This window comes from Myotis nattereri (genome assembly GCF_964212035.1).
Source record: "Myotis nattereri genome assembly, chromosome: 2".
NCBI lineage: Eukaryota > Metazoa > Chordata > Mammalia > Chiroptera > Vespertilionidae > Myotis > Myotis nattereri.
The window spans coordinates 7,269,879-7,297,445 of NC_138076.1; the positions used below are offsets into that span (position 1 = coordinate 7,269,879).

Here is a 27,567-nt window from a genome sequence, read left to right on the forward strand (position 1 = left end):
CGGAAAGTAAAGAGCCGACGTGCTGCTCACAATAATTGCCCAACTGACCACTCCTCTACCAAGGACACAGGCACTGCACCCGTCTCCTTGGTTGGGTCCCAGCTTCTCCGCTTAACCGTCGTGGGACCTCGTGTCAATGAGCGAAATGATCTGTGCCTCCAGTGGCCCCTCTCACACAGGAACCATAATAGCACATCCTCCGAAGGGGTGATGGGGAGATGAAGTGAGCTTATGTAAGTAAAGCAGTTAGAGCAGTGCGGGCTCATGGTAAGTGCTCAGTAATTAACGTTGGAAAACGAGTCGACACCAGAAGATTTATTTGACCAAAGCATCTAATAGCCAACAAGAACCTGATGCCTCTGAATTTCAGGAGTGTTTGTAAGTATGAGTCATAAATCAGTACAATGCATAAAATGGTCTCAGTCTGGAAACTCTCTAGCAGTTTAATATTTGCTCTGTATGAATCAGTGCTTCCCTCTGTGGCAAACCTGTACACCGTAATTTCTTCAAATTACACCTCATTCTTCAGCCTGTTGTCAGGGGATCTACTTCCAATCCCTTTTTATCATTATTATTGTTTTCTACTAGACATATTTCCTTTCTGCTCAGAAAGTTGACATGTTTTACCTTGAAGTCAGATCTTCCTTTGGGTCTGAAGTTTTTATTTTATTACCAGGGGCCCAACGCACGAATTCACGCACCTTGAAAGGAACTGTGGGCCACGAGGCTGCAGTGGGCACAGGGGCGGGTCTGGGCCCATCCTCTGCACCCTTGCCTGGCCCCTCTGCTGCAGCCCCAGTCCCCTGTCTGCCAGCAGCCCTGATCCTGGTGCTGCTGCTCCCACCCACTGATGGCGCTTGCCCTGCTCACACCCACTGATGGCGCTTGCCCCGCTCACACCTGCTGCAGGTGGCAGCCAGTCAATGATTCTCTCTCATCAGTGATGTTTCCATCTCTCTCTCCCTCTCCCTTCCTCTCTGAAATCAATAAAAATATATTTTAAAAAGAAAGAAAGAAAAGAAGTGCTGCCCTCACAGGCATGGGGGAGGCAGAGCCTAGTGGAGTAAGGAGCGCACGGGTGGGGACTAAAACGAGCAAGGTGGAAACAGTGTCCCCATGGAGGGGCCACCTAGAACGGGGCGTCAGAGCCCGAGCCGACGAGAGGTCATCATTGAGGGGCTGGGTGTCCTGGTATGGGGTGGTGGAGCTCGAGTGGGGTGAGGAGGGCCCCTGCACAGCCGTGGGGCCCAGCACCAGGCTGAAGCCCACCAAGGATAAGAAAGGCTTGGGGGTGGGCGGGCCAGGCGGGAGGTGTGCAGGGGAGGGGGGAAGAGAGCGCCTGGCTGGAGGGCACAGTGGCAGCCTTGGAGGTTGGTACATTCAGGGATATTGATTAATACGTATTGATACATAAGGACGTTATGGAGGAGGAGAGTCGGATTTCTCCCTGTTCAAGGAGGAAGTTACAGATATGGAAAGGAAGCAAAACCAGAATGAACGTGGGATTTGAGCAGGAGTCCAGGTGAACTCGTGGCTTTCATGCATTAGATAAATGGGCGAGTGACAGCGTCCACTCAGAGGGCCCAGCTGGCATTCCAAGAGCAGTGGGTTCACCCAGGTGCTCAGATATTTTCTCAAAACCACGTCCCACTGGAAGGCCACAGGGTTCTTGGAGAAATGGCGATTCCAGCTCTGGGATGGGGAGTGCATAGGACTTCGCAATCTCTCGTTGTGCCAGAAAACAAGGAAGTGCTCCAAGAATGATGGGGACGTGTCAGAGGGCACAGGAAACAGACGGAGGGCGCTCCCCTGGGACAAATCTAGGACAATCTGAGCATAAAAACAAAGATGCTGTCGTTGCCAGGAATGGGGGAGGGGAGGATGGGGCGTTCGTGTTTAGTGGGTACAGAGTTCATTTGGGGAAGATGAAAAAGTTCTGGCGATGATGGTGGCGATGGCTACACAACACGGTGAACGTACTTAATGCCACTGAACCATACAGTTAAGTTGGTTAAAGTGGTAAATTGTATGCAATGTGTATTTTACCACAATAAGAAACGGTGCTAATGGTTTATAACACACTGAATTAAAAATAATGCATGAGTCCCTAATGATAGAAAAGTAATAATAGTGGCAACAGCAATAAAGTTCTTCATGTGAAAATGTAGGGGAAAAACCATTTGGAACTGTTGATGTAATAATTGATGTGCTTAAGCATGGCTCTTCCATAAATGCCAGGTGCAGGGGGTGAAAGATTTGCTGGGGGAAAGGCTGTTTGTCTCCAAGTCCCGCTGTGAGGGTGCCCGGTATCACCTTAGCTGAGGGATCAAATGGAGCCTCACCACCGATGGGACAAAACTGACGGCGTGCGCCTCCTGCTGAGATGGAGAGAGAAGTGTATGACCTGCCCATGGAGTTTCCTTGACAAGAGTTTTAATATGGAGCGAATCGGGAGGAACGCGTCTAACGCCAGATCGTGGGATGTCCTGCGAAACTGCCAGCTTCGCTCTGTCATCGTCATGAAAGGCTTTTTAAAAACCAGAGGGAAGTTCAAGATGAAAGAAGACTAAAAAGACAGGACAGCTAAGTACGATATGTTGTCCTTGACTGTGTCCTGTTTTGTTTTAATATATTTTTATTATTGATCTCAGAGAGGAAGGGAGAAGGAGAGACACATCAGTGGTGAGAGAGAATCATTGATCAGCTGCCTCTTCACGCCCTCTACTGGGGATTGAGCCTGCAACCCAGGCATGTGCCCTTGACCAGAATGGAACCCCTTGGGACCCTTCAGTCCCCAGGCCCACGCTCTACCCACTGAGCCAAACAGGCTCGGGCTGTGTCCTGTTTTAATTAAACAAACAACAAGTAGCCATAGAGCAGGGGTCCTCAAACTTTTTAAACAGGGGGCCAGTTCACTGTCCCTCAGACCGTTGGAGGGCCGGACTATAGTTTAAAAAAAAAACTATGAACAAATTCCTATGCACACTGCACATATCTTACTTATTTTGAAGTAAAAAAACAAAACGGGAACAAATACAATATTTGTATTTGCATGTGGCCTGTGGGCCATAGTTTGAGGACCCCTGCTATAGAGGATGCCTGGGGTAATCGGGGAAACTTGAGCATGGACTGCATATTAGATAATATTTATGATATCAATTTAAATTTGTTAGATTTGACAAAAATACTGTGGTTATGTGGGACAGTGTCCTTATTTTTAGGAGATATGTACTGAGGTATTTAGGAGTCAAATGTCATGATGTCTGTAATTTCCTTTCAAATGGTTGAATAAAAACACCTACATCTCAAAGGACTTGTATGCATGCGTATAAGCATAACCAATGGACAGACAGTAGGGGGGTGAGGACATGTACTGGGGGGGCGGGAGCAGGCGGGTGGGGAGAAGTCACTGTGGGGAAAAATGAGACATGTGCAATACTTTCAACAATAAAGAATTTAAATAAAAAATTATAATAAGCCCTAGCCAGTTTGGCTCAGGGGATAGAGCCTCAATCCCCAGTAGGGGGCATGCAGGAGGCAGACAATCAATGATTCTCTCTCATCATTGATGTTTCTATCTCTCTTCCTCGCCCTTCCTCTCTAAAGTCAATAAAAATATATTTTTAAAAAGAATTTTAAAAAAATGATAATAAAGAAAACACCTACATCTCTGTCTATAGACAGAAAAGTAATGTGCCAAAATGTTACTATCTCCTGGTGAATCTGGAAGACAGTTACATGGGGACTCATTTTATTATTCTTCCCATTTTTCTGCAGTTTTCACATTTTAAAAAATGGAGTCTAACCCTCTCGAGTGTGTCTCAAGAAGTGAATGGTTCAGCTGTTTTATTTAAAAATATTACAATAACAGCACGACACCAACAAAGTGACATTTATTTTAAAAAATAAGGCAGCACAATCCGTGGGAATACCCGATACTGAGAATGAGGGCTGCGATCTGCCTGGGACTTGTCCTCACCACCGTTTAGCCTTCAGAACCCTGTTCGGGGCTCACATGCCGAAGGGATGGGTCAGGAATTTGTTTTATTCTGTGACTTGATGGTTTGGGTAACTCCTGGACGAGGTGATCTGGATGTTTTATTCAAAAAGAGTTGAGATGAGCTAAAGGGTAAGAGCGGTAACAACTGCACGTACAGTGCAGCTCAGGGGAGCCTGGCCTCACTGGCCTACCTGCCCCCCCCCCCCCCAACACACACACCCACAACCATAGGCTGCCAGTGGAATGGTTCTCAGGCTGTTTTAAAACTGAAAGTGTTTTGTAACCACACAGAGCATTTGAGGTGCAGAACTATTGTTGTGCATAATCTACTATGTTTTTTAAAAGTTCTGGTAAAGAACAACATTGGAAGGACATAGCTTTGTTTTATAGAATTACTAGAGGCCTGGTGCACGAAACTTGTGCACAGGTGGGGTCCCTAGGCCTGGCCGGCAATCAGGGCCAATCAGGTTCCTCGCCTCCCCGCCTACCCTTCCCTCACTCCCTCAGCATCCCGCCACCACCGCTGGTCACCTGCCATGTTCCGCACCACCCCCTGGTGGTCAGTGCACGTCATAGTGAGAGATCGAACTCCTGTTCTCCCAGTCTAACTCCCGAGGGGACACTTTGCATATTAACCTTTTATATATATAGATTATAATTGGATTTTATTTGTAAGTATGTGCCAAAATCTGCAAATAAATAAAAAGCGAACTCAGTCTACTTTAAAAAGAATAACCTTTAGTGCAACATTTGCATTCGCACACTAAATGTGCTAATTATATGTAAACTAGTGGCCCAGTACACGAAATTTGTGCACATTAAAAGGGAATTAATTGTAGGAAATATTTTAATATTGGTATTTGCCCTTTCTTTATAATAGAAGTGTCAGAGATGAAAGAAAATTAGTTAAATGAATATGAAAATAATATATTAATTTATTAATAAATAAACAATAACAGTGTCAGATCCCCTGGCTGGCGCCGGGCAGGGGATGCAGCCTCATGTCCCCCAGCCTTGCTGCGCACACAGCCCCACCCACCTGTGCCTGCCATGCATACAGCCTCCTGCTGATCGGTCGTTACAGCGTGAGAGCGTCACGACCATTTGCATATTACCCTTTTATTACTATAGATGTTTCATCTGTCCTTTAAAGCAGGCTTCCCAGGTGTTGGGATGGGTGCTGGGTAGCTCCTCACACTTCAAGGTAGAACTATAGTATTTCTGTGTGTGTGTGTGTGTGTGTGTGTGTGTGTGAAAGTGAGAGACAGAGACAGACAGACAAAGAGAGAAATATAACATACAGAAAAGTGTATAAAATATGCACATACTGTTTAACAAATAAATATAAAGTGAACAGGTAAAATAATAATGGAACATGATCAGAATCCCCCATCCGACATCCTGTTCCTTAGCTTCAACATCATCTCTATCTGTGGAAGTAAGCACTATCTTGATCTTTCCTTCTTTCTTTCTTCCTTTCTCTCTTCCTCCTCCTCCTTCTTCTTCTTCTTTTTCTTCTTCTTTTTTATTAATACCCAGCTGAGGATATTTTTCCATTGATTTTTAGACAGAGTGGAAGGGAGGGGGAGAGACACAGAGAGAGACACATCGATGTGAGAGAGACACATTGATTGGTTGCCTCCCACACAGGCCCAGGTATCCAGCCTGCAACCTAGGTACATGCCTTTGATCAGAATCTAACCTAGGACCCTTCAGTCTTCGGGCTGACGTGCTATCAAAACCGGCTAGGGCCACTATCCTGATCTTTGTGGAAATTATTTCCTGTTTTTCTTTATAATTTTATCTATTGTGTATGCATCCCTAGCCAATATGGTTTGGTTTTACCTGTTTTTGAGAACTTTGTATGAATGAAATCATACTATACAAATTCTTTTGCTTCTTGCTTCTTTTTTTACCCAACATTATGCTTATAAAGAGTCACTGTAGGGATTTTGTATCGCTGCAGTTCATTCTTTTATCTTTGCTATATTGCACTCCATTGGCTAAAGATACTACAATGTATTTATCCATGACACTCGTTATTGCACATTTGCATGCTTCATTTTGGGGCTATATACTGCTATGAGCATTCTTGTATGTGGATCTGATGCACATGTGTGTGTGTTTCTCTAGGAATGTTCCTAGGAGTAGAACACTAGGTCATAGGATGTGGATCCTCAATTTTCCTAAATAAGGCCAAATTGTGGCCGAACCAATTTGTATCCCACCCATCATTGATGAGAATTCCTGCTGCTCCACAGTCTTGCCAATACTTGACATTATTAAATGCTAACATTTTGGCCAATATAGTGGCTGTACGAGTATCTCGTTGTGGTTCCAGTTTTCATTTCACTGGTTACTAATGATGTTGAGTATCTTTCCGTACGTTTATTGGCAAACTATATTTCTTTGAGCATGTTTTGTTATGTAGACCCCCCTTCCATTTGAATATCCCCAAATCAGATACATTCGGGAGATTATAATTTAGCTAAACTTCGTAAAGCCAAATTCACAGTATTGAGTCAACATCAATACTGTGAGGGAAGAGAGAGATGAAGTAGAGAAGAGCGATAGATAGATAAATCATAAGTAAAAATAAACATTGTAATGGAAAATCCAGAAGATTGGAAAGGAGATTTACAATTGTTTTAAGAGACAGGATGAGTTTTGCATAGACTGTAAATTGGAATGGGGGGAAATGCAAATTAAAAATGGCAAAAGGAAAACAGAACCTCCCATTATTTTATTATATAAGAAAGGATGCCAATGAATATTTTCTACGAGTCTATCCCACAGGAAATACAAGGCTCCCTCTGAGAGCCTCACACATAGAAAGAAACATACCATTTGAGCTTTTGCTTCTTTCCCCTAATAGGACAGATTTTAAATGCTCAGTATCTTGTGAGCAACCACAGGATTTGCTCAGTGTGGGTCTCCTATCTGCAGCGGGAAGGTAAAACCAACCTGTTTGATGTTGTTTGTGACTGAGTTGGAATGACTGTTGTTGCCTAAGGTGTTGGTGTAATAATTAACTGGAGGGGAAGTGGTTAGGGGAATGGAGGTTTCTGGTTTGGCCCAGAACTGGGAATTCTTAAAGATCGCATGCCTGTCTTCTTAAGGACTGTCTAGACAATAAAGCTTTTGTGGATTAGGGTTACCTGTTTACAATAATTAGAGATGTTATTTACTTTCATCAGTTTGGTTGCAGAAGAAAAACAAAAATGTCACTAGTGTGACTCAGAAAAAAAGCAGCGTTCTCTTTCTGTAAAAGTTCCAGTTTATATAATCCCTGATCTGCTCAAGGAAACAGGGGTACTGAAATGTTGAAAATCAGTCCATCTTGTCCTACACATGAGTGGATTCACCAGCCTAACCACAAAGGTTATAACGCTAATTCATTCAGAGAGGGTTTACACAATAGTACTAATTCTTATCACACATCCCTGGAAATGGAGACCGCATTTTACAAAGATATAAACGAACTCACATCAAATTACTGAAGAGTTATGGGCCCAAAATAGAGCTAGCTAGACGTGGGCTACCTAATTCTATTTCACTTGCCCTGATGTTCCCTTCTAAGATTCAGCCCTGAACCCTTGGACCTCTGCAGACTTCGGGATGGTGACATCCAGTCACATATTTGCAGCCCTGACCTTTTGTCTGAGCTTCAGTCCTGACCTTTAACTTTCTGCTGGGTATCTCTAATTTCCAAAAGCAAAGGCCATATCAGATCCCCCTTTGGACTTCCTCCTTTATTTCAGCTCTTTCAGTCTCCCTCCAAGGCCTAAACTCTTGGCACCATGCCAGATTCCTCCTGCTGGTCTATTCACCTCTCCCTTCTTAATCTAATCAGTAGCAAATTCTTGCCAGATCATTCCTTTTCATCCCTCCCACCCCCACCCCTTGCCTTACCTTATTTCTAATCCAGACCTTTATCTGTCTCATACTTACACTATCCTAGACCAGCCTCCTAACCAGATGGCTCCAGCCAGTCTTGGGCTCTTTGACGCCAGATTCATTTCTGAGTTCTGCACGGCCCAGTCTTTCTACAAGCACACCCGCCACGCCTGCCTGTCTGCTTTGGAGTCCCGTCTGCGCTCATCTCTGCCCCATCCCCTTTCTTTAATGTCCCCTTTCCTCATGCTTCTTCGATGGGACCTCCCGGACAGCCCCCCTTCACTGTAACGCCTCCCTTGCTTCACTCTCTGAATTCTTCTTTTGACACCAGGACTTGCGTAGGAGTCTGTGTTGTTCTTTACATGCAATGATTGTCCCTATCTGCAGGGATGTAAGCAAGTGTCTTTTTGCACCTTGCTTTCTCACTTAACATATCCTGGGCCTCTTTCCTTATCAGCACATATATGTTTATCTGATGCTTTTAAAATGCCTGCTGAGTATGGATGTCCCATAATTCATTTAACCAGTGCCTTGTGGATGGACACTGGTGGTTTCTTCAGTTTTGTTATTATCAAACATGCTACAGTGAACACCCTGGCGTATTTTGAGAAAGTTTAATAGCCATAGGTAGAACTGTAGCAATGGGATTGCCGGATTAAAAGTATATATGCACATCTTGCCTGGCTGGTGTGGCTCAGTGGTTGAGCACCGACCTATGAACCAGGAAGTCGAGGTTCAATTCCCAGCAGGCACATGCCCAGGTTGGGGGCTCAGTCCCCAGTTAGGAGGCATGCAGGAGGCCACTGATCAGTGATTCTCTTCATCATTGGTGTTTCTATCTCTTTCCCTCTCCCTTGCTCTCTGAAATCAATTTTAAAAAAATTTTTTTTTAGAAAGCATATATGTACATCTTAAATTTGCATAGACACAACTAAATTCCCTTTTGAAATAATAGTCACTGTCCGCCCCCATTTTTGATATCACTACTTTTCCTGCCACCCCGGATTTGGACATTGACAAAGGGGGAGCTTTGTTTAATGGCGGTTCATTCCCACCCAGAATTAGTGGAGAAGATGTGAGGCCAGGAGAAAAGGGAATGGAAGGCCAAAAAACAGACTCGCAGTGGCTCGTGTCTGCCTCCACAGACTGGGGTGACCGGCCCCGGGCTGGCAGGGTGCATCCTCCATCTTTCTTTGCCAATGTTCGACGGAAGCCCAAATAAATCGAAATGTACCCAACTATCAAAAGGGGATGATCTTTATACTTATTTTCTCTCTACAGATACGCATATAAAGGAAATGAAGCTTCATTGTCTGAACCATTAGGAACTGTCGGAAGGGATGGATGTAAAATGTGTGAACTCAGAACAGCAGTGTTCAAACCTGTTCAAGACAAAGAAGCCTCCAGAGCAGCCACGCCCCGTTCCGTCATCTTAACTGCCTTTGTGCGACCAAATGCTCCCCGTGCCCACCGGAGGGAGAGAAGAGGCGCACTCCTCTTTTCATTGCTTTAGAGCAGCGGTTCCCAACCTTCCTGACGCCGCGACCCTTTAATACAGCTCCTCATGCTGTGGTGACCCCCAACCATAAAATTATTTTCGTGGCTACTTCATAACTGTAATGTTGCTACTGTTAAGAATCGTCATGTAAATATCTGATAGGCAGGATGTGTTTCCATTGTTACAACTTGAACATAACTAAAGCGTAGTGATTAATCACAAAAACAATATGTAATTATATATATAGTGTTTTCCGATGGTCTTAGGCGACCCCGGTAAAAGGGTCGTTCGATCCCCAAAGGGGTCGCGACCCACAGGTTGAGAACCGCTGCTTTTGAGTTTTGTTTTTCTGCTTAGGGTTCCTATTTGAAGTCTCAGGATTTATGGAACAATACACGCCATTTACCGCTGTGTGCCATCTGGGATTCCCCGACAGTGTGAGAAGTGGGGTAAAAATATTTAGCTGAAAGCTGATCACATCTGAAATCACACCAAGAGGTATTGTGCTGTGATTCGTCCCAGAGAAACAAATCAAATGGTGGCAGCACAAAGTAGGTTCCTTAAAAAAAAAAAAATAGTATGTGGACATCTTCGTATAATACATGTTTTCTCATTGTTGGGGGGCGGGGAGCCTGAAAGCAAGGACTAAACCGCAAGGGTCTGTGGGGCTGCTGGTCGTGTTACTAGCATACCATAACGCAAATTTTGACCATGCAAGTGGGCCAAGTTAGAGGGATCCAAAAAAAAGCACATCCTTAGACAGTCCCGGCCCCCCTTCCCCCCAGCATTCATTCCGAAGTCCTACCTTAAGATTACCTACAAGGAGGTCCCATCTCATGGGGACTAGGGAGGCTTGTCACCTCTTGATGAATGGACTGCGCAGAAGTCTGGCCCAGAAGGTGGTGGCTTCCCAGAAGGGGCCCAGCATAGCTTCCTGGTGGAAAAGCCAACCCCAAAAGACAAAGTGAGCTAGTTGGTCTTGGGTGACTCTTGACTCTTCCCCACCCCATTCTGGGTACTCCCAGCTTTCCAGAGCTCCGGTGGCTTAAAGTGGTTTAAAGGCAGCTCAGGGGCAAATACAGCCGCTTCTAAGACCCTCATCTGAGGAGGCAGGTCCAGTTCCCGCTGCAGGGAAACTGCTCCAAGCCTGGCGCTCTTCCATCCTCCCCAGGACCACCCTCCTACCCCCTGGGGTGGACCCCATGCACCCTGACCGCCTGAGGACCCAGCGTCAGTCCCGACGCGCTGCAGTGAATCTCAATGCACTTGGCCCCTGCAGGTCTGTGCGTCCAGGAGGGGAGATGCTGCCCCTGCCCAGTGCTGTGCCCTGCACCAGGGGGGCAGTCACCACTGACCAGCGGGCAGGATCCACACCAGGAGGAGGGACTGAGCTCGGGAGCTTGGGAGAGTGGGCGACGGTGGGATACACCCTGCTGGGGAGGAGTTTGGGGACTGGGAGGCTAGGCTGCCTCCAAGACCGAGGGGCTGGGGGCGGTGAATGCGGTGTCCAGGCCTTGCCAGCCGTCCCCGAGCCCGCTGTCCGGCCGCTCCTCAGCGCTGACCAGGACTTAGTAGCTGCTGAATTAATCGGAGCCCGGGGCATGGGGCGCCCTGGTCCTCCAGGGGACATTGGGGCCTCGAGGCCAGGCCTGTGGCGCCCTGGGCTTGCTCCGGGCTCAGCCTCAGCGGGGCTGGGCTGGGGGGTTTCCCCGGGCGGGGACTTTCCGGGGCAAGGGCTGGACGGAAGGGGCTGGATACCGGACACGTCCCCGTCCAGCCGTCCTCACCCCCGCAGTGGAGGCAGGCGGCCGAGCGGGCGCCGGTGGTGGCCAACCCCGCTGGGGCGCACGGCCCCACGCGCTGAGGCTCGAGGGGCGACGGCGGCCGCGGGAGATGGGGGTGGGGTCGGGTCACAGTTTCCTCGCCGGCCGAAGGGCGGGCGTGTCCGGCGCGCCGGACCGTGGGGCCGTCTCCGTTTGGCGCCGCGAGGCCGCGGCCTCCGGGCTGAGGTCACCGGGCCAGGCGCCCTGCAGCGGCCCCCGGGCGACGGCGCCCGGACGCGCCACGGTCACGCGATGGGTGCGTGGCGTGCTCTGCCGCCGCCTGGGACCGCCCTGGGGTCCGAGGGGCCGCGGGGCGCGGCGCGGGGGCCCTTTGTGCCCTCGGCGTTGGCCGGGCCTTTTCCTTCCGCAGGGAGCGCGCTCCCCACCCCTTTCCTCTGCGAGCCCTGCTTTCCCTGAAGTCGGAGAGGGCTGAGCAGGGCGCGCACACTTCCCTGCAGCTCCTTCCCGTCCCCAAACTCGAAGCCCCCGCGACGCCGGCCCGAGGGAGACACTCGGGATCCAGGGGGGAGCGCAGCGCCCTCCAGGCCCCTCCCTTCCCCCCCGGCCCGCTGCCCTCCCCTCCCCCGCCCGCCCGCCGCCCCGCGCCCCGCGCGCCGCCCCGGGAGCGGCAGGGTTAAGCCCTGGAATGTGGCGGCGAGGAATGTGCATGCAGATGAGCCGGGCGGGGCGGGCCGGGGGGCGGGGCGCATGCAAATCGCACGCAAATGAGGAGGCCCGTCGCCGCCGCGGCCGCCGCTCCGCCGCGCTTCCCGGATCCGAGCCCAGACGGCGGCGGCTCGGGCAGCCTGGGCACCGCGACCCTCGGCGGCCGCAGGGGGACGGGGAGCAGGAGGAGGAGGAGGAAGAGGCGGAGGCAGCGGCGGCGGCCGCGCGGAGGAGGAGGAAGAGGCGGAGGAGGGTTCGATCTCGGGCTCCGACGCAGACATGGTGGACTGATCCCCGGCGGATTCCTGGACTGATTCCCGCGGCGCCCCCCGCGCGTGGCCCCGCCGCGCCCCGCGCCCCGCAGCCCCTCGCCGGCGCCCGGGCCGGACAGTCGCGTTCCCGCCGCGTCCCGCGCCGGGTCCCTATGGAGGCGCCGCTCGCCGGCGAGGCCGCCGACCATGCCTAGGAGGGCCGGGAGCGGGCAGCTGCCGCTACCCCGGGGCTGGGAGGAGGCCAGGGACTACGACGGCAAGGTCTTCTACATCGACCACAACACCCGGAGGACCAGCTGGATCGACCCCCGGGACAGGTGGGCGGCGGCGCGGCGGGCGCTTGTTGTCCGGGAGACCCGGCCGAGCGGGGGGCGTGGGGCGTCGCGGGGTCCGGGAAGGGGTCCGGGAAGAAGGCGCGGGAAGGTCTGCCGCCAGGCCCCTGGGAGGAGGGCCTTGGGGACCGCCTGTGCCGGGGCCCCTGCGCCCGCCCACCTCCCGACGCCCCCCGGGACCTGTGGACCCTGTGGGCCCCGGGGGACGGGCGGGACGGGCGCCGGGGCCGGCCCTCCGTCCAGTGAGCGCACCCAGACGGGCCACCTGAGCCCGGTTCCGAGCTCACCAGCCTCTGAAGTTGGCCCGAGGGGGGCTGGCGGGAGGGGGCCGGCTCGGTGAAGGTGGGGAGCCCGCCGTCCAGGCCGCCCGGGGCCCCTCTCCGGCGGTCCTTGGCTCCCCACCGGGGCTGGGAGCTGCAGACGGGGCGCCTCGGTCAGGCCCCCGGGGTGGGTGTCATTGGTTTTGCCCCGCAGATTTCAGAAACATGTGTTCGGGGTTTTGCTGCCTTGTTGTTCGTCTTCACCTGAAAACTCGAACCGACTCCAGACCTTGGGAAGGCAGAGCCTTTTCTGCATGAGAAGCGGTGAGGTGCACCCCGCGCTGACCCGGGCTCCTGGGGAGCTCTCGCTGGTTCCTGTGGGGACCAGCGCGCACTTTCGTTCCCCTGGGCCTGGGGCGTGCAGAGCAGAAGCAGGACAAAATCAGGGGCTCAGGAGCCTCAGTGTACCTGAGTGTCCACAGATGTTCTTCCTCTATCTATTCTATCCCATCTTTTTTTTTTTAAATCCTTAAAAGGAAACTTTTTTTGTTTGTTAATCCTCACCTGAGGATATTTTTGCCATGCTTTTCAGAGAAAGTGGAAGGAAGGGGGGTGGGGGGAGATCACTGAGCGAGTCACATCCACTGGTTGCCTCCCGCACGCCCCCGCAAACCCCTCAGCTGCGCGCCCTTGACTGGGAATCAGGATTCGAACCTGTGTCCCTTTGGCGCGCAGGCCGACGCTCTAACCACTGATCCATATGGGCCAGAGCAGGGAACTTTTATAGTTAGAATTATTATAAGAATATGAGATCCTCCTAATTGTAAACTTGTAATTCGTCCACTAAGGAGCTATTTCTAATTGTGATTTTAAATAAAATACACATATTATTAGGGATACCTCCAACATTTCTGAAACTTTTTCCCCAGCTATTTGTGGAATGTGGCCTTAGGGGTTTATAACCTTTTCTAGGTGCTTCTACACAACATTACCCTTTTTTCAAATTGAAGCTGAAATATAGTTTCATACTTTATATTCCCAGTTACTTTAGTCCTAAGAATATTGTTTTTGGAAGCTGTAGAAGAGCAATTATAGAAAGTCATAAATTACATTATAAATTTATGTAACAATCCTTATTAAATTATCCATGAAGGCGTCGGTGTAGGTTTCCCTCCTGAGATGAGGGAAGGCAGCTGTGTGGAGTTCTCCTTGCCACAGCCCGGCTGCCTGTTACCTGCCACGGGAAAGTGATGCGAGCATCACACCTTCACAGACTCCCCGGATACGGTTTTGGTCATACACTCCCTGCTCCAGGCCAGGTGCTGCGCTTTGAAACTACTTAACAGATAGTCAGTGCCGGGAATGATGGTGTGCACCCAACAGGGCCTTTTAAGGCACCTGTGTAATTATCTGACCTTTACAGTTACGTGGGAATTCTTTCTGCTTGCTGGTACTTGGAGTTTCAGGTTATTGAAATTGCAATGGATTCTTGAAATATTCAGGCATTTCAAGTTCTCTTCTTCCATTTTCATGTCTTATTATATGTGTTTACCAGCAAGGGTTATAAGAATATGTAAGGCCTGGGCAAAGCAAATAGAAAGGGAAGGGAAATTCATGACATGGCTTGGTGTATCCCTATTACTGCTTCTTAAACAAGTTAAGCGTGTCTGTTATTTTAAACTGTTAATGGATTACCAATTATTAGAAACTGTGTTTTCAAGAAACTGGGTAACCGGTTCATTTGCTGGAGGCAAACAGTTTTGACTAAGACGACTTATCATTCCAGCTTTCTTGAAATTGTTGGATTTTTAAGTATCTATCAACTTGACAGATTATTTCTGGATCTCAGTATCCAAGTGTTAAAAGACAATTCCTTGAGAACAGAGTCAACGTTGACATATTTGTGTTTTCTTTTAGGACAGTGAAGTGTCTGCCAGTCTTGCTAAATAGTGTAAGAGATGCTGGGAGAGGCTTTTCGGAGAACTCTTAGCTAGGCAGTTTTGGTTCACACTCACGCACGCACCGAACATGGAAGGAGATGTTACACAGGCCTTGAGTGCGCCCGTTCTTCCACAGGGTCCGATGACAAGGCCCGAAGGAAAAGGGACTGGGTGCCCTGTGGGTCTGCAGTGCTTTTGAACTTTTAAAGCCATTTAATTAAAACGACCAGGATGATTTATCCAGCCATATTTATGTTAAGAAAAAGAACTTTGTGTTTCTGATAGTCTGTCAGAATTTGAGAGGTATTTCTGATTGTCTAAATAATTATGCATATTTAATGGGGGATTTCATAACATTATTTCATTGAACAAGTTGTGGTTTTCAGAATACTGAAGTATTATTTTGAAATACTTTCAAGCCCAGCCAGTGTGCTTTAGTGGTTGAGCCTACGTAGATTCATGAACCAAGAGGTCCCCGGTTCGATTCCCGGTCAGCTGTCTCTCATCGCTGTTTCTGTCTCTCTACGACTCTCCTTTCCTCTCTTTCTAAAATCAATTTAAAAAACCATATTAAGAAAACAAAATACAATACATTCAAGCTTTTGGAGGTGGCTGACATAATGCCGCAGACTTTGCAGGCGCGATCAGAGCTTTCCTTGTTCCACCTGATCGAGTCAGCTTAAATGGGGTTCTGAATCCCTCTACACCTCCATTTTTCAACTCCAAGATGAAGATAACACCACCTACCTCATAGGGATGCTTGGGGGCCCATCATTAGGGCCCAGCCAAACAGTAGTAGTTGTAGTGCTGCTCCAGCTTGGGAGCCGAGTGGAGCTTCAGGTCCCCCCTGAGAAGAGTAGAAATACTAGCACACGTTTCTCAGCCTTCATTGTGGGACAGCCACTAACCCGAGCTCTTTAACTGGGATCTCATTTTGTTCTCCTTTAGCCCTGTGATGTGAGGGGTGAGGGAGGCGCTGTTACTGTCTTCCAGTCATAGACAAGGAGATGGAGCCACGGGGAGATGGCTATCGCCAGTGACCGTGGAGCCAGGGCGTCCGACTCCCCATCTGGTGCCCTTTCCCTTCCTCCAGGCTGCCCGGCCACCTGCTCAGCAGCCCTCGGGTAGGGCACAGCCTGTCTGCCCAGCTGATTTTTCAGGCTGATTGGCCAGTCCTTACTAATCTTTAAAGGTTCCTGTCCACTTTTTACAACCCTGTGACCCCCGAGTTAGCCATGTCTGGTTCACGCATCCTCGGAAGTGTGGCTTGTTGGGGACCCAACAAGTTGACCACCTCAGAAGTTCTATTTAGGGGAAGAGTTAAGCGCTGTCTCACCCCTGAATAAATTACAGTTTTACTGTAACAGTCTTGACTTTGCCCTCCTCCTCCCCTCTCACTAATCCTGGGGAAATCTCCCTGTCCTTAATTTCTTGCCCCGGCGTGACTCCCCCCTCCCAAGGGCCACTCCCCCAGGAGCGCTGTTCTGCGGGTCTGCTCCCTCAGTCACCCCTATTTGGCTCACCAAGGACGCCCTTTGACTGCACCAGTTGGTGTTTATGGTGGCCCATAGATCATGGCCAAATGGCCTGGTGTTTTAAAAAAATAAAAAAAGACCATATTCAACACGGGAGAAAACGGTTGGATGGATTCATTGCTTCTTGGAGGAGTAAGGGGCCAAGGTAGGTAGGCAGGCCTCGGAGACGGGGTGCATGGTTTGACAAACTCCCAGGAGAATTCTGCCCCCTTTTCTATTCTTGGATGGACCATTACCCAAGTGGACCATGACTGTGTCCTTGAACTTAAAAAAAAGCTTTACCACCCCACAAAGCGACTACCTTAAAACTTGCCAATAGATTGTCATCTTTGGTCTAAGGCTAGTGTGAGATGTTGAGCAACCTGTACTTCCTAATGGAAGGGGAGAAATCCTGGGTTCGGGTCACCTGTGACCGTGAGGAGGAAGAGGGTGTCATCGGTGACTGAGTGCACTTCTGGCACATCGTGAGGGGGCTCTGGGTCCTCTTTCCTTCAGAGTCACGGCAAGGCGTCGGGCTCACCCTCCTGCTAGAGTGTAAACTCAGGAGCCCAGCCTGGCTTCCTCCTGCTGCTTCCTGTGTCCCGTGTGCGGCAGGTGTTAGCTGCGTGCCAGTTAGGCCAGTTAATGAAGAAATGTTAAGTGAAGGAATATTAGTGGAGCGACTCTCTTGTTTCCAGTTCTTATGGTTGGACTTTCAAAAAAGTCACCCATCACCATCCAACAACTGGCAACCATTGATGTTCCAGTTAGATCACTAATCACGAGAGAAGTAGCTGCCACCGTTTGCCTGCCGGTCCTAATGCGGATGTGAATTGCTTACAGGAGCAAAGAAAACACAATCGGCGCTTACTGTCTACATCGCAAGCGCCGTCGCCGGAGACGGCTGCACAGACTCCCGCCGCCGGCTCCCCGCTTGGGTGCCCAGCGGTGACTGATGAGTTATTTGAGTGATTACGGTATTTGACGTGTGGAGAGGTTGTTAAAGGAAGGTTTCTTTTAAAAATAAAAAATCACTCTGGGAAGCACCAAGTTAAACAAAACGGCACTGTCTTCCAAAAATTCCCAAGGAAATATTTCTGGCTTTCAGCAGTTTGCTGGATGCTTGTTGGAGCGAGCAGCCGCTGCTCCGCGTACGGCTAAGAGTTCCGCAGTGACCTGAACAGTCCGTAGTTGGCAGTGGAATTTGGTTGGAAGACTGAGGGCAGAAATTGCTTTTTCAAGAAAGACGATTATTTCTAAGTGAGTCTGTAGCCGCCAGGCACTCCGCTGTGAGCCACTGTGAGCGAAGGCTGCAAGCCGGCCGCCGTTCCCAGCTCATGTGGGCACGCCGTGCCTGTGGGAGCTGGCCATGCTGCTCGTCCGTGGCACTGGGCAGACGTCTGGGAGCGGGATGCCACCGCGGCGAGAGGCGTGGCAGCTTCATTTCGCTGATGTGGGAGCTGCTGAAATGGCCGGAGCCGGTAGCCTATCGCAGTAGAAATTCCTCGAGACGGCCTGGGTCTGGGTATGTTCCATCCTGTGAACGTCATGGATATTGGTCGAACTGATTTCCTGATAGAATTTTAGACTAACTTCTTCATCTTAGAGAGATGAAGGGAGAAAGGAGCATCAGTGTGAGAGAGACACATCGATCAGTTGCCTTCTGTACATGCCCTGACTGGGGATCGAGCCTGAAACCCAGGTACGTGCCCTGACTGGGACTCAACCGGCAGGCCGGCCGTGCACAGGATGGCGCTCAGCTGCCTGAGCCACTCTGGCAGGCGGAAGGGATTTTTAAGGGCATAGTGTGTAGATAAGTTGTGGGTTAGAAATGATTTACCAGACATAGAGGCTCAGAATATTTTCAACCTCTTCAGTGTTGTTTTTTTTTCTTCCATTATTTTATCTTTTACTGTGATTACAAAATCACATAAAATTCACCATTTTAACCATCTTAGAGCGTACAATTCAATGGATTTTACTATATTCACTGTGCGCAACCATGACCATTGTGTAATTCCTGAACGATTTTATCACCCCAAAAAAGGAACCTCATACCCACAATGAGCTCATCCGCCATTCTTTTCCCACCCCTGCTGCCTTTGGCAGCCACTAACTCATCTATTTACTGCCTCTATGGTTTTGCCTATTCTGGACATTTCATATAAATGGAATCATATAATTTTTGTGTCTGGCTTCTGTCACTGAGCATATTTTCAAGGTGCATCCATGTTGTAGAATGTGTCAGTACTCCGTTCCTTTGTATGACTGTGGGTACTGTGCCATCGTATGGATATACCGCACTTGGTTTACCCATCCCTCAGCTGAGTGGCATTTGGCTGGTTTCCGCTTTGGGGCTATTAAGAAGAATGCTGCGTGAACATTCATGTAATTTTGTATGAATATATGTTTCAGTTCTCTTGGAAATGGACCTGGAGGTAGAATTGCTAGGTCACATGGTCATTCTAGGTTTAACTTTGTGAGGATCTTCCAAAGGGGGTGCACCGTTTTGCACCCCACCAGCAGGTTTGAGGGTTCCGCCTTCTCTCCGTCCTCGCCAACACTTGTTTTTTTCTCTCTTTCCTAAAGCATCTCCGGTGGCGGTGAGGTAGTGTCTTCCTGTGGTTTTGATTTGCGTTTCCCTCTTCAGAGTGTTTTGATGGCCTTCATTTGACCCAAGCTTTCCCCTCTGTTCCGGCCTCTCAGGCCTGGACACGGTCCCCACCTTTCTGTGTCCGCTCACTATTTACTTGACCAAGAAAAGCTCGGTAAGAGGCCTTGCTTCTCTCGCATCGCTCTTCCCTGCCCGCATGCGCGGAATTATTTTAACTCCGAAGGTGTACACATCAATTAACCAGTAGTTTTTATTGTGTCAGCCAGCTAGGTCCCCTGGACTCTGGGAGATAAAAAGCTGATAAGATTCCTCCCAGCTCAGGTTGCTGACGGTCTAGTTTGCATGATCATCACTGAAAAGCCAAAGCAAGTCGGAGCCCTGTCCATTTTGCTTTCTTTAGAGCCACTTTTAATTCAGTTCATGGTACCTCCCTCTTTTCTCACAGGCCTGGGAGGAAGAGTTGGGAGGATTTAGAAGTCGAATATACCGACGAAGGACACATTGATTTTTTGTCTTCATCTCGAATGGATATATTTTATGAAGCATAGATGTGAATTGCATAGATAATGAATTATACTTCGTGTGTATACAGTCAGCTTACTCAAAATGATTTGATACTTAAAACCTTTTAGCTAGTTATAAATGGTGAGAGTTAAATTCACCTTTATCATTATTATTATTATTTTTTTTTATTTTTTAAGAATGGTTGGAAGAAACCTGGCAAACTCTGCCTTAGTCAGGTGATCAAGGTAAATGGCAACAGCAGTAAGTCATGCTGCTGTCCCCTTGACATGCTGTGGTCACAATGGCGCCTTTTATTTGTGGGCTTTCTCCCCCAAAACCATCTTCACCCCAGTGTGATCATGAGAAAAACACACCCACCAAGTGCCCAATAGAGGGACATTCTACAAAATATCTGAGCAGTACTCTTTCTTTTTTAAAAATAATTCTTTATTGTTTCAGAGTATTACATATGTCCCCCCTTCCCCTCCCACCCCCAGTGACTCCGCCTAGCCTAGCCCTGTTCCCTGCCCCAGGCCTTCACCACCCTATTGTCTGTGTCCATGGGTTATGCAGAGATGCATACAACTGACCAGTACTCTTTAAAACTGTCGTCATTATCACAAACAAGGGAAGGCTGCGGCACTGTCACAGCCAAGAGGAGGGCAAGGAGACCCGATCGATGTGGTGTCCAGGGGTGTTCCTGGAACAGAAAACGGAAATCCGAAGGAAGCATGGATTTTAGTGAATAATGCATCGATATTGGCTCATTGATTTTATGTACCATTCTAATAGGGGAAACTAAGTGTGGGCTATATGGAAACTCCGTACGATTATTCTGTACTATAACGCTGCATTTTTTCTATAAATCTAATACTATTCTGCAAAAGTTTATTTTTTATTTATTTATTTTTTAAAATATATTTTATTGATTTTTTTTACAGAGAGAGGAAGGGAGAGAGATAGAGAGTCAGAAACATCGATGAGAGAGAAACATCGATCAGCTGCCTCCTGCACATCTCCTACTGGGGATGTGCCCGCAACCCAGGTACATACCCTTGACCGGAATCGAACCTGGGACCTTTCAGTCCGCAGGCTGACGCTCTATCCACTGAGCCAAACCGGTTTCGGCCAAAAGTTTATTTTTTAAAAAAATTACCAAAGTACCCCACACAAAAACGGTTGGAAGTGTTTTTTTCTTGAGTCGAAATGTGAGCGTTCTGAGTAACTATGGCTTTTTGGGGATACTTGAAAAGCAAGGGTGGGCGAACGGCCCGGCCCCAGCCCAGCCGGCGGCCTTCCTTTTGTCCGGCTCTCCAGCTAAGAACTGGGTTGCCTCATTCGGGCTGCCAGTGAACAAAAGCAACGAAGGATATGCGACAGGTTATGCTAGTCTGTGGCCCACTCACCCTAAAATAATTCTAGTCTCTGGCCCTTTACAGGAAAATTCTGCCAACCTCTGATATAAAGCGAGATGATGAAAATCTTTAAAATATTTTAGGTCAGCATTGAAGGGAAATGGTAATAGTATGTGATAGGTGGTCGCTGATCATTCATGTAGTCCGCAGTCTGCTGGGACTGCGGGCGCTGTGCAGCGCAAGGCTGGATCAGGCGTGGATGCTGAACTTGGCATTGCCTTTCTTCTCCCGCAGGGCAGCATGTCACTTACAGCCTCATAGGCCCGTTCTTCCCTGACGCAGCCGGACTGGGAAAGGGACGTGAGGAAAACAGGCCCAGGTGACCTTCCGGAGTGGCCGCCGCTGTTTGTTTACCGTTTGCTGTGGGAAGGCTAAGTGTTACAGTGTCTGTTTCAGCAGTTGGAAACGCTGACTTCCCTGTGACATGTGGACAGCATTTATAAAAATCTCACAGTTGGCCCTGGTTGGCATTGCTCTGGGGTTAGAGCATCGGGCCAAGCATTGAAGGGTCTCTGGTTCGATTCCTGGTCAAGGGCGCGTACCAGGGTTGCAGGTTCTAGCCCCCAGTCCCAATCCGGGTGTGTGCGGGAGGCAGCCAATCACTGAGTCTCTCTCACATCGATGTTTCTCTTTTGTCCCCTCCCACCTTTCCACTCTCTCTAAAAATCAGTGGAAAAAATATCCTCTGGTAAGGATTAAAACCAGAAAAAAAAAAATCACAGTTGGTGATGTTGATCAAGTAGAAGATAACTCCACGTATTATCTTTATAAAGCAGGTGCCTGTCACAGTTAAGGTTCTTCCAAAGATGCCATGAAAACCAAAATTGTGTAACCCTGAATCATCTTTCCTACCCAGTAAAGCCCTCCTGGCTCCCAGAGGACAGTGGGGAGTGCCGGGGGGCGTGCACGGGGTGGCGCGGGCGGGCAGTGGGCAGGGCTGCAGTGAGGACACAGTGAGGCTCGGGGAGCCCTTTCCCCGGAACGTGCACCCCATCACAGAGGCCCGGACGGAGGCTGGGAACAGAGGTGGGCATTGAACCTGTCTGGTCTCCCCTGGCCGGAGGTAGGAAATTTCATGCGAAAGAAATGCTGACAGTATTTTGATTGCTAAAATAGCGACTAACCTGTAGCTAGAAAGTGTCGCTGGCATTTCTGTAAACGGAGCGAGGGTGTGGGCTTGGCGGGCGCACAGGCTCTGCCTCCTGGTGCCTGGTGCCGCTCCTGGGGTGCTGCCTTCTGGGGGTCTGTCAGGGGGCCGCGTGCTGATGGCGGGGTGAGGGGTAAACAGCCACCTGCAGGGATCTGCAGTGTAAACGCCTGATCCAGTCCCCGCTTGGTGGCGGCCTGTGGAATGCGTTGTGTACACTATGGACATTGCTCCATTGGAGGACATCAGTGGTGCAGACACACAGGTGCTCCCCACGCAGTGGCCTTGGTTTTTGGTCAAGTTTAAAGCCTGGTGGGCAACATTCCCTGCAAAGACGGGAAGCGCATGCGGTTTCACGCAGTGCGACATTCCACCCCGCGGTTTCCTGCTTCTCGTAGAGATACATTAAAAGGCCAGTCTGCTTTCTTGAGATGGTGACAGTAAATGGATGTGTGGAATCCATATTGTACACAGCCTCCCTGGGTCGTCAGTTTTGTCAGCTTTTAAGTCTAGGTTTGTTCATTTCGGCTGGTCAGTCACTGTCCACACGGCGTCCTTTCTCGCCTGCTGATTAGCGGGCTGTGTGAGCTGGTTGGAAACACGCCATTGACTTCCTCCCTCATTGCCTCCCTTTCTCCTTTTCTGCTAGTGACGTTTCTCATGGCACAGTATGACCCAGAGCCTATCCACCCTGGCTGAGAACTTAACGTAACATTAACACCTGGTTTGCTATTGCAGATCCAGAGACTACACAGCTAACGTGGCTGTCTGAGGCCCCTTCGGTCCTTGCTCCCTGGAGAGGCATGCCTTTGGAGTGTGTGCAGCCAGATACCTTCCTGGAGACGCCCTGGTGTCTCCTGCGTGGGGAGCGCCTGTGTGTCTGCACCGCTAATGTCCTGAGCTGGTTCACGGCAGTCGAGGCTGGGCCTGCTTTGCATGAGCACTGTTACTTCTGCTCTGCTCGCTGCCTGTCCCCGCAGCGCTGGACACTGCAGGGCCGGGCCCACGTAAATGAAATACAAGTATCTGAGGGACCCTGGCTGCTTCTGCGGCTGTGTGTCTGTCCCAGCCGGCTTTTCCCGAGTTGACCCCCTAGTCCAGGGGTGGGGAACGTCGGCTCGCGGGCTGTATAAGGCCCTCCCTCAAAATCATTTGGTCTGGCCCTTCTAAGGCGTTAGGGGGAGTTCATTAAATGTTTGATCAAATACAGCAGGCTAATTTTTAAGTTGATAATTTTGTATGGCCCTCGCATGATGGTATAAATACCCAAATGGCCCTTGGCAGGAAATAGGTCCCCCCCCCAGCCCTAGTCAGTCACTCATTCATTCATTCAACTGTTCATCAAATATTCAAAGAAGACACTATATGCCAAGCACATACCAGTGTATAGGGGACATGGCATTGAATAAAGTAGACAGGGGCCCTACTTCTGTGGATTTTCGAGTTTGGGGAAGACAAATCATAAAGATACTAGTGAACGTGTTTTGATTGCAATAAACAAGGCAAAGCGATAGTGGGGTTAGTGGGAGTTCCTTGGGTGGGGTGGTCAGGAAAGGCTGTTCTGAGGAGCTGGCAGAGCCGGGGCAGAGGACGAGAGAGAGCCGTCCACGTGAAGATCTCGGAGGAGACGAGCCCCGCAGGGAGAAGCTGGTCCCGCTCTGCCCGCTCACCAGCCTCCAGCAGCGTGTGGCTGTCTCAGTCAGAAGTACATCAGCACGTAGTTCCTGGGGTCAGCAGCCCGGTGCGTACAGAACACCTCCGTCAGCGCGCTGCCCTCAGGCCCAGCGACTGCGCTGTGTGTCCAAAGGCACCCCGAGCGCCTGCAGCTCAGACGGGGGCAGGCGGGTCTCAAGAGACAGTGCGGACACCTCAGGGGTCCGAGCCGGTTCACCCTGTAGACAGTCAACACTGGGGAGTTTGAAGCTGAATGGAGGAATGAGGGGGCTTGTGAGCGCGTGATAGAGTGTCCCCGTTTTTAAGCAAGAGTTCGCTGCTCTGGGAGAAGGAACGCAGGAAGCTGTGGCAGAGAGGTAATCTAATGGAGAACAGTCAGATGTTTAGCTGGAGTGGCGGCTGTGGCTGCGGAGATGGGGGGAGAAGGATCAAGGACCTGCTGGTTACTGATGGGGAAGGACCCGGGAGGAATGGGGTGGTTGGTGTCCAGGTGGGTCTGGGCTCCCAGGGCCTCGCGGGCAGCGGGCAGTGAGTTGAGTTTGGGACACGGCTGGACTATTTCAGTTATTAAATTTGGGTCCACATGGCTAGGGTTTAAAACGGGGATGGGACGAGATTCCTGGGAGAGATGGAAGAGGTCTTAGGTAATGTGAAACCTCAGATGCTCTATTTGTTCTCTCTGGGACGTGCCTTACACCGCCCACCACTGCGCTAAAGGTGGTGATGAAGACAATGATGATGCACAGGTACCGCCCGTTGAGCCCTCCACATATGTTGCCTCCGCTCCGGTCTGCCCGCTCTGTGTTTCAGCGTGTGGCTCTGCGCGCGCTCAGTAAGTATTTATGGACTCAGTGACACCTTTGATAGGCACTGCTCTTGCCCCCACTTTGGGAAATGAGGCTTAAAAGGTTAAGTGACTTGTCTAAGGGCACAACGCGGTCGAGCAATGGGAACAGGTTTCAGCCGTGTCTTTGACTTCAGAGCCGTGTCTGTAACTACGGACCGCCTCCAACCACTGCCCAGGGGGCTCCCGGCCACCGTCCTGGGGTTAGGAGGTCCTGGATGCTTGAAGCTTCCCTTAGCACGTTAGCCCCACCCAGTCTCCAGTGCCTTCACTCTCGTGGCACTTGCTTTAGCATCTGTATTAAAACTAATGCGTGATGTGTTGATTCTTCAAGTTGAACTATTACTTTTTCAGAATTTTTTATTTTCCCAAACATGTTGGTAGTGTCGGCTGGTTAAATCATGCACCCGGCTCTTTACGTGTGCCCTCCCAGGACGCCCACACCACATCCACGCGCACGTACTAGTACTGGTGCTCGAGGGAAGCCTGACGGTCTGTCCCCTGGGCCGCCTGCCCGTGCTGTAAGGTTCTTCAGAGGCGGAGGTCTCGCATGCTCTGCATCCTTTATCCTTGTCTCTGGCTCTAAAACCCTTGACCTTGTACCACAGCCTCTCCCAACCCAGGCTTTCCTAAATACACTATGCCACCTGCGCCATGGTGCCCTCTGTACCCCCTCTCCCATTTGAGGACGGGGAACTGATTACTAAGGAGGGAGGATTTCTCAAGCTCTTCTCATCTAAACCAGGGATGAGGAACGTCCGGCCCACGGGCCGTGTAAGGCTCGAGGAATCAATTGGTCTGGCCCTGCCAAGGCATTGGGAGTGCGTTCATTGAATGTTTGGCCATATAGAGCAGGTTTAGTTTTTTTTATAGTATGTCACGTTCCTGTATTTCTTCACATTTATTATATGCCTTTTTAAAAAAAATTATTTCAGAGAGGAAGGGAGAGAGATAGAAACATCAATGATGAGAGAGAATCATTGATCAGCTGCCTCCTGCACGTCCCCTCCCCTCGCCCCCCCCCTCACTGGGGATCGAACCCACAACCTGGGCATGTGCCCTTGACTGGAATTGAACCCGGGACCTTTCAGTCCGCAGGCTGGCACTCTATCCACTGAGCCAAACCAACCAGGGCAGCAGGCTAATTTTTAAGGAGATTAACTTCCTATGGCCTGAGAATGATGTTATAAATATCCAAATGGCCCTTGGCAGAAAAAAGGTTCCCCACCCGTGATAAACCCTATTGGGCATCTATTGTCTGAGAATGCCTTGGTCTCACCACAAATGTGTAAATTACAGACCTTGATGGGAATTCTTTTTTACCTTGACTCTTTAGTTGAGTTTAAGTCTTGGGGGAAGAATAATCTCTGTAAATTGCCTTGTTATATAGTTTGCTTTAAGTTGCTTAGATTTGGATTCAGGCTCTAGCCTTCATGAATAGGCAGTGACAGAAGCTAGGAGGGAGGGTGGTGTGTTTCCGTTCAGTTTACTGATGCCATGAAGTCTACCTGTAAGAATACAAGCAGTCACTAACACGGTGATTATAAAGGACTCTCTTAACTTGTCACGGGAGCTGCGCTTTTTATTTTGTCTTTGTCATAGCTGACAATGTATTGTGTGTCTGCCTCTGTTTGGGAATCTAGTATTCTTACATTTCTACTTTTGCCTTGGTTTGAGATCCAAGTTTGTGAATTTTAATTAAATGCTTAGATTTTGCATGTGAAAAATCTTTTGTTCCTGTGTTGCTATGAGCAACAGTTGTTCAAGTTAACCTTCCTTTTTTAGGGAAATGTGGACAAATAAATATATGAATTTTATAGCAGGTTAAAAAAGTCATCATTTAGCTTCATGAATGTTCTGCCTATAAAATAAATTGCTACGTCGGCCATAATTATCTCGGTGAGGGGAAGAATGCAGTAGAAGTGAGTAATCATCCAACACATTGACAAAACATTCCTAAAATACTATTCAAATGAGGAAAGACTTCCTTGGCTGCAGCCTGGGAGCCAAGGGTGGCCAAGCATTGCGGCCCCTTAGCCAGGCTCTGACGGGGTTTACTACTGTGGCCCGTGGAGTTGGCACGGGGGCTGTGACTTACCTGAAACGGCCCAGCTTTCCTTCTTCTGTAAACCCCGTCGCCCGCCCTCCCCACACAACACTTGACCTCAGTCTTAAAGACGTTTTTGCCCTGGTGTCATTTGTGTCTGTGCTTTGCGCCCCACTTCAGCCTGAACGTTACCCCCTCCTGGTGACCCCTGGCGATTGCTTCCACTTGCCGTAGGTTCTGCTGTGGGAAGTTTTTAAATTTTGTTTTTACTCCTTGTGCTGTTCGGACTAGCGGTGTCGACCTACGTGAGTGGTGGTAAGGGACACAGGTTGGTCCCTTTGGGTGCAAACAGCGCCTGGCCCTGGCCCTGCTAGGGCAGGAGTACCGCGTGGTAGATTCCGGGAGCCCCGCTCCAGGAGGCCTGGGGATTTGGCTGGACCATGGGGGCTGGCTCCCCAGTTAGGGGCAGGAGGTCTGGGTGTGGGCTCGTGCAGGGACTGAGTGATCCTGTAATCCGTTCTCCCTCGGAGAGTACGGGGCTCTGCCCAGAGCGCCCCCTGCCTTCCCGCATCCTCACTCTCCCTCCGCCGGCCCTGGAGCGGGAGCCTGGAGCCCTCTGCTTACACAGTTTGCAGGAACCGGGAGCTCCTCCTCCCACCGGCGTCTCTATTTGCCATACACGTGCTATGTTGGAAAACAGTGATTTTTTTAAAAAACAAGCTTTAATTTTGAAAATTTAAATTAGATTTCTATGTTTTTTGTTGTTTTTTTTTTTGCTGCAAAAAGCTGTTTGTAACCATTTGACCCAGAGCGTGGAGAGGGCTCTCGGGTGGTTACAAGGCTCTGGTGGTTGCAGGGAGAGGCGCAAGCAGCCAGACCCCAGGGGGCGGAGAGGAGCCCCGGGAAGGCCTGTGTGTGCACCTTTGGGAGAGATGCTGGCCCAGCCCAGCCTGGGGCCGACCAGCCTGCAGGGGTGAGCCAGGTGTGGCCCAAATTCTTGATGAGTTTCACCTGCTCATCCAGGAAGTGGTTCCCAGGAAGTCCCAGAGCTGAGGGTCTTTGCAGGCAGAACCCAGGGCCTGCAGCTCCGAAAGGGCCTGGTTCAGGGTCTTCTCTAGGA

General features: G+C 49.8%; 1 protein-coding gene across 1 annotated transcript in view; it reads left to right on the forward strand.

The window, feature by feature from the left end:
- The first annotated feature begins 12,000 nt into the window (after positions 1-12,000).
- WWC2 (WW and C2 domain containing 2) overlaps positions 12,001-27,567 on the forward strand; it is a 130,055-nt gene continuing 114,488 nt past the window's right edge. The window contains exon 1 of the mRNA XM_081084078.1: positions 12,001-12,473. Coding sequence (XP_080940204.1) covers positions 12,343-12,473 — 131 coding nt within the window. The 5' untranslated portion in view covers positions 12,001-12,342. The remainder of the gene's footprint in view (positions 12,474-27,567) is intronic.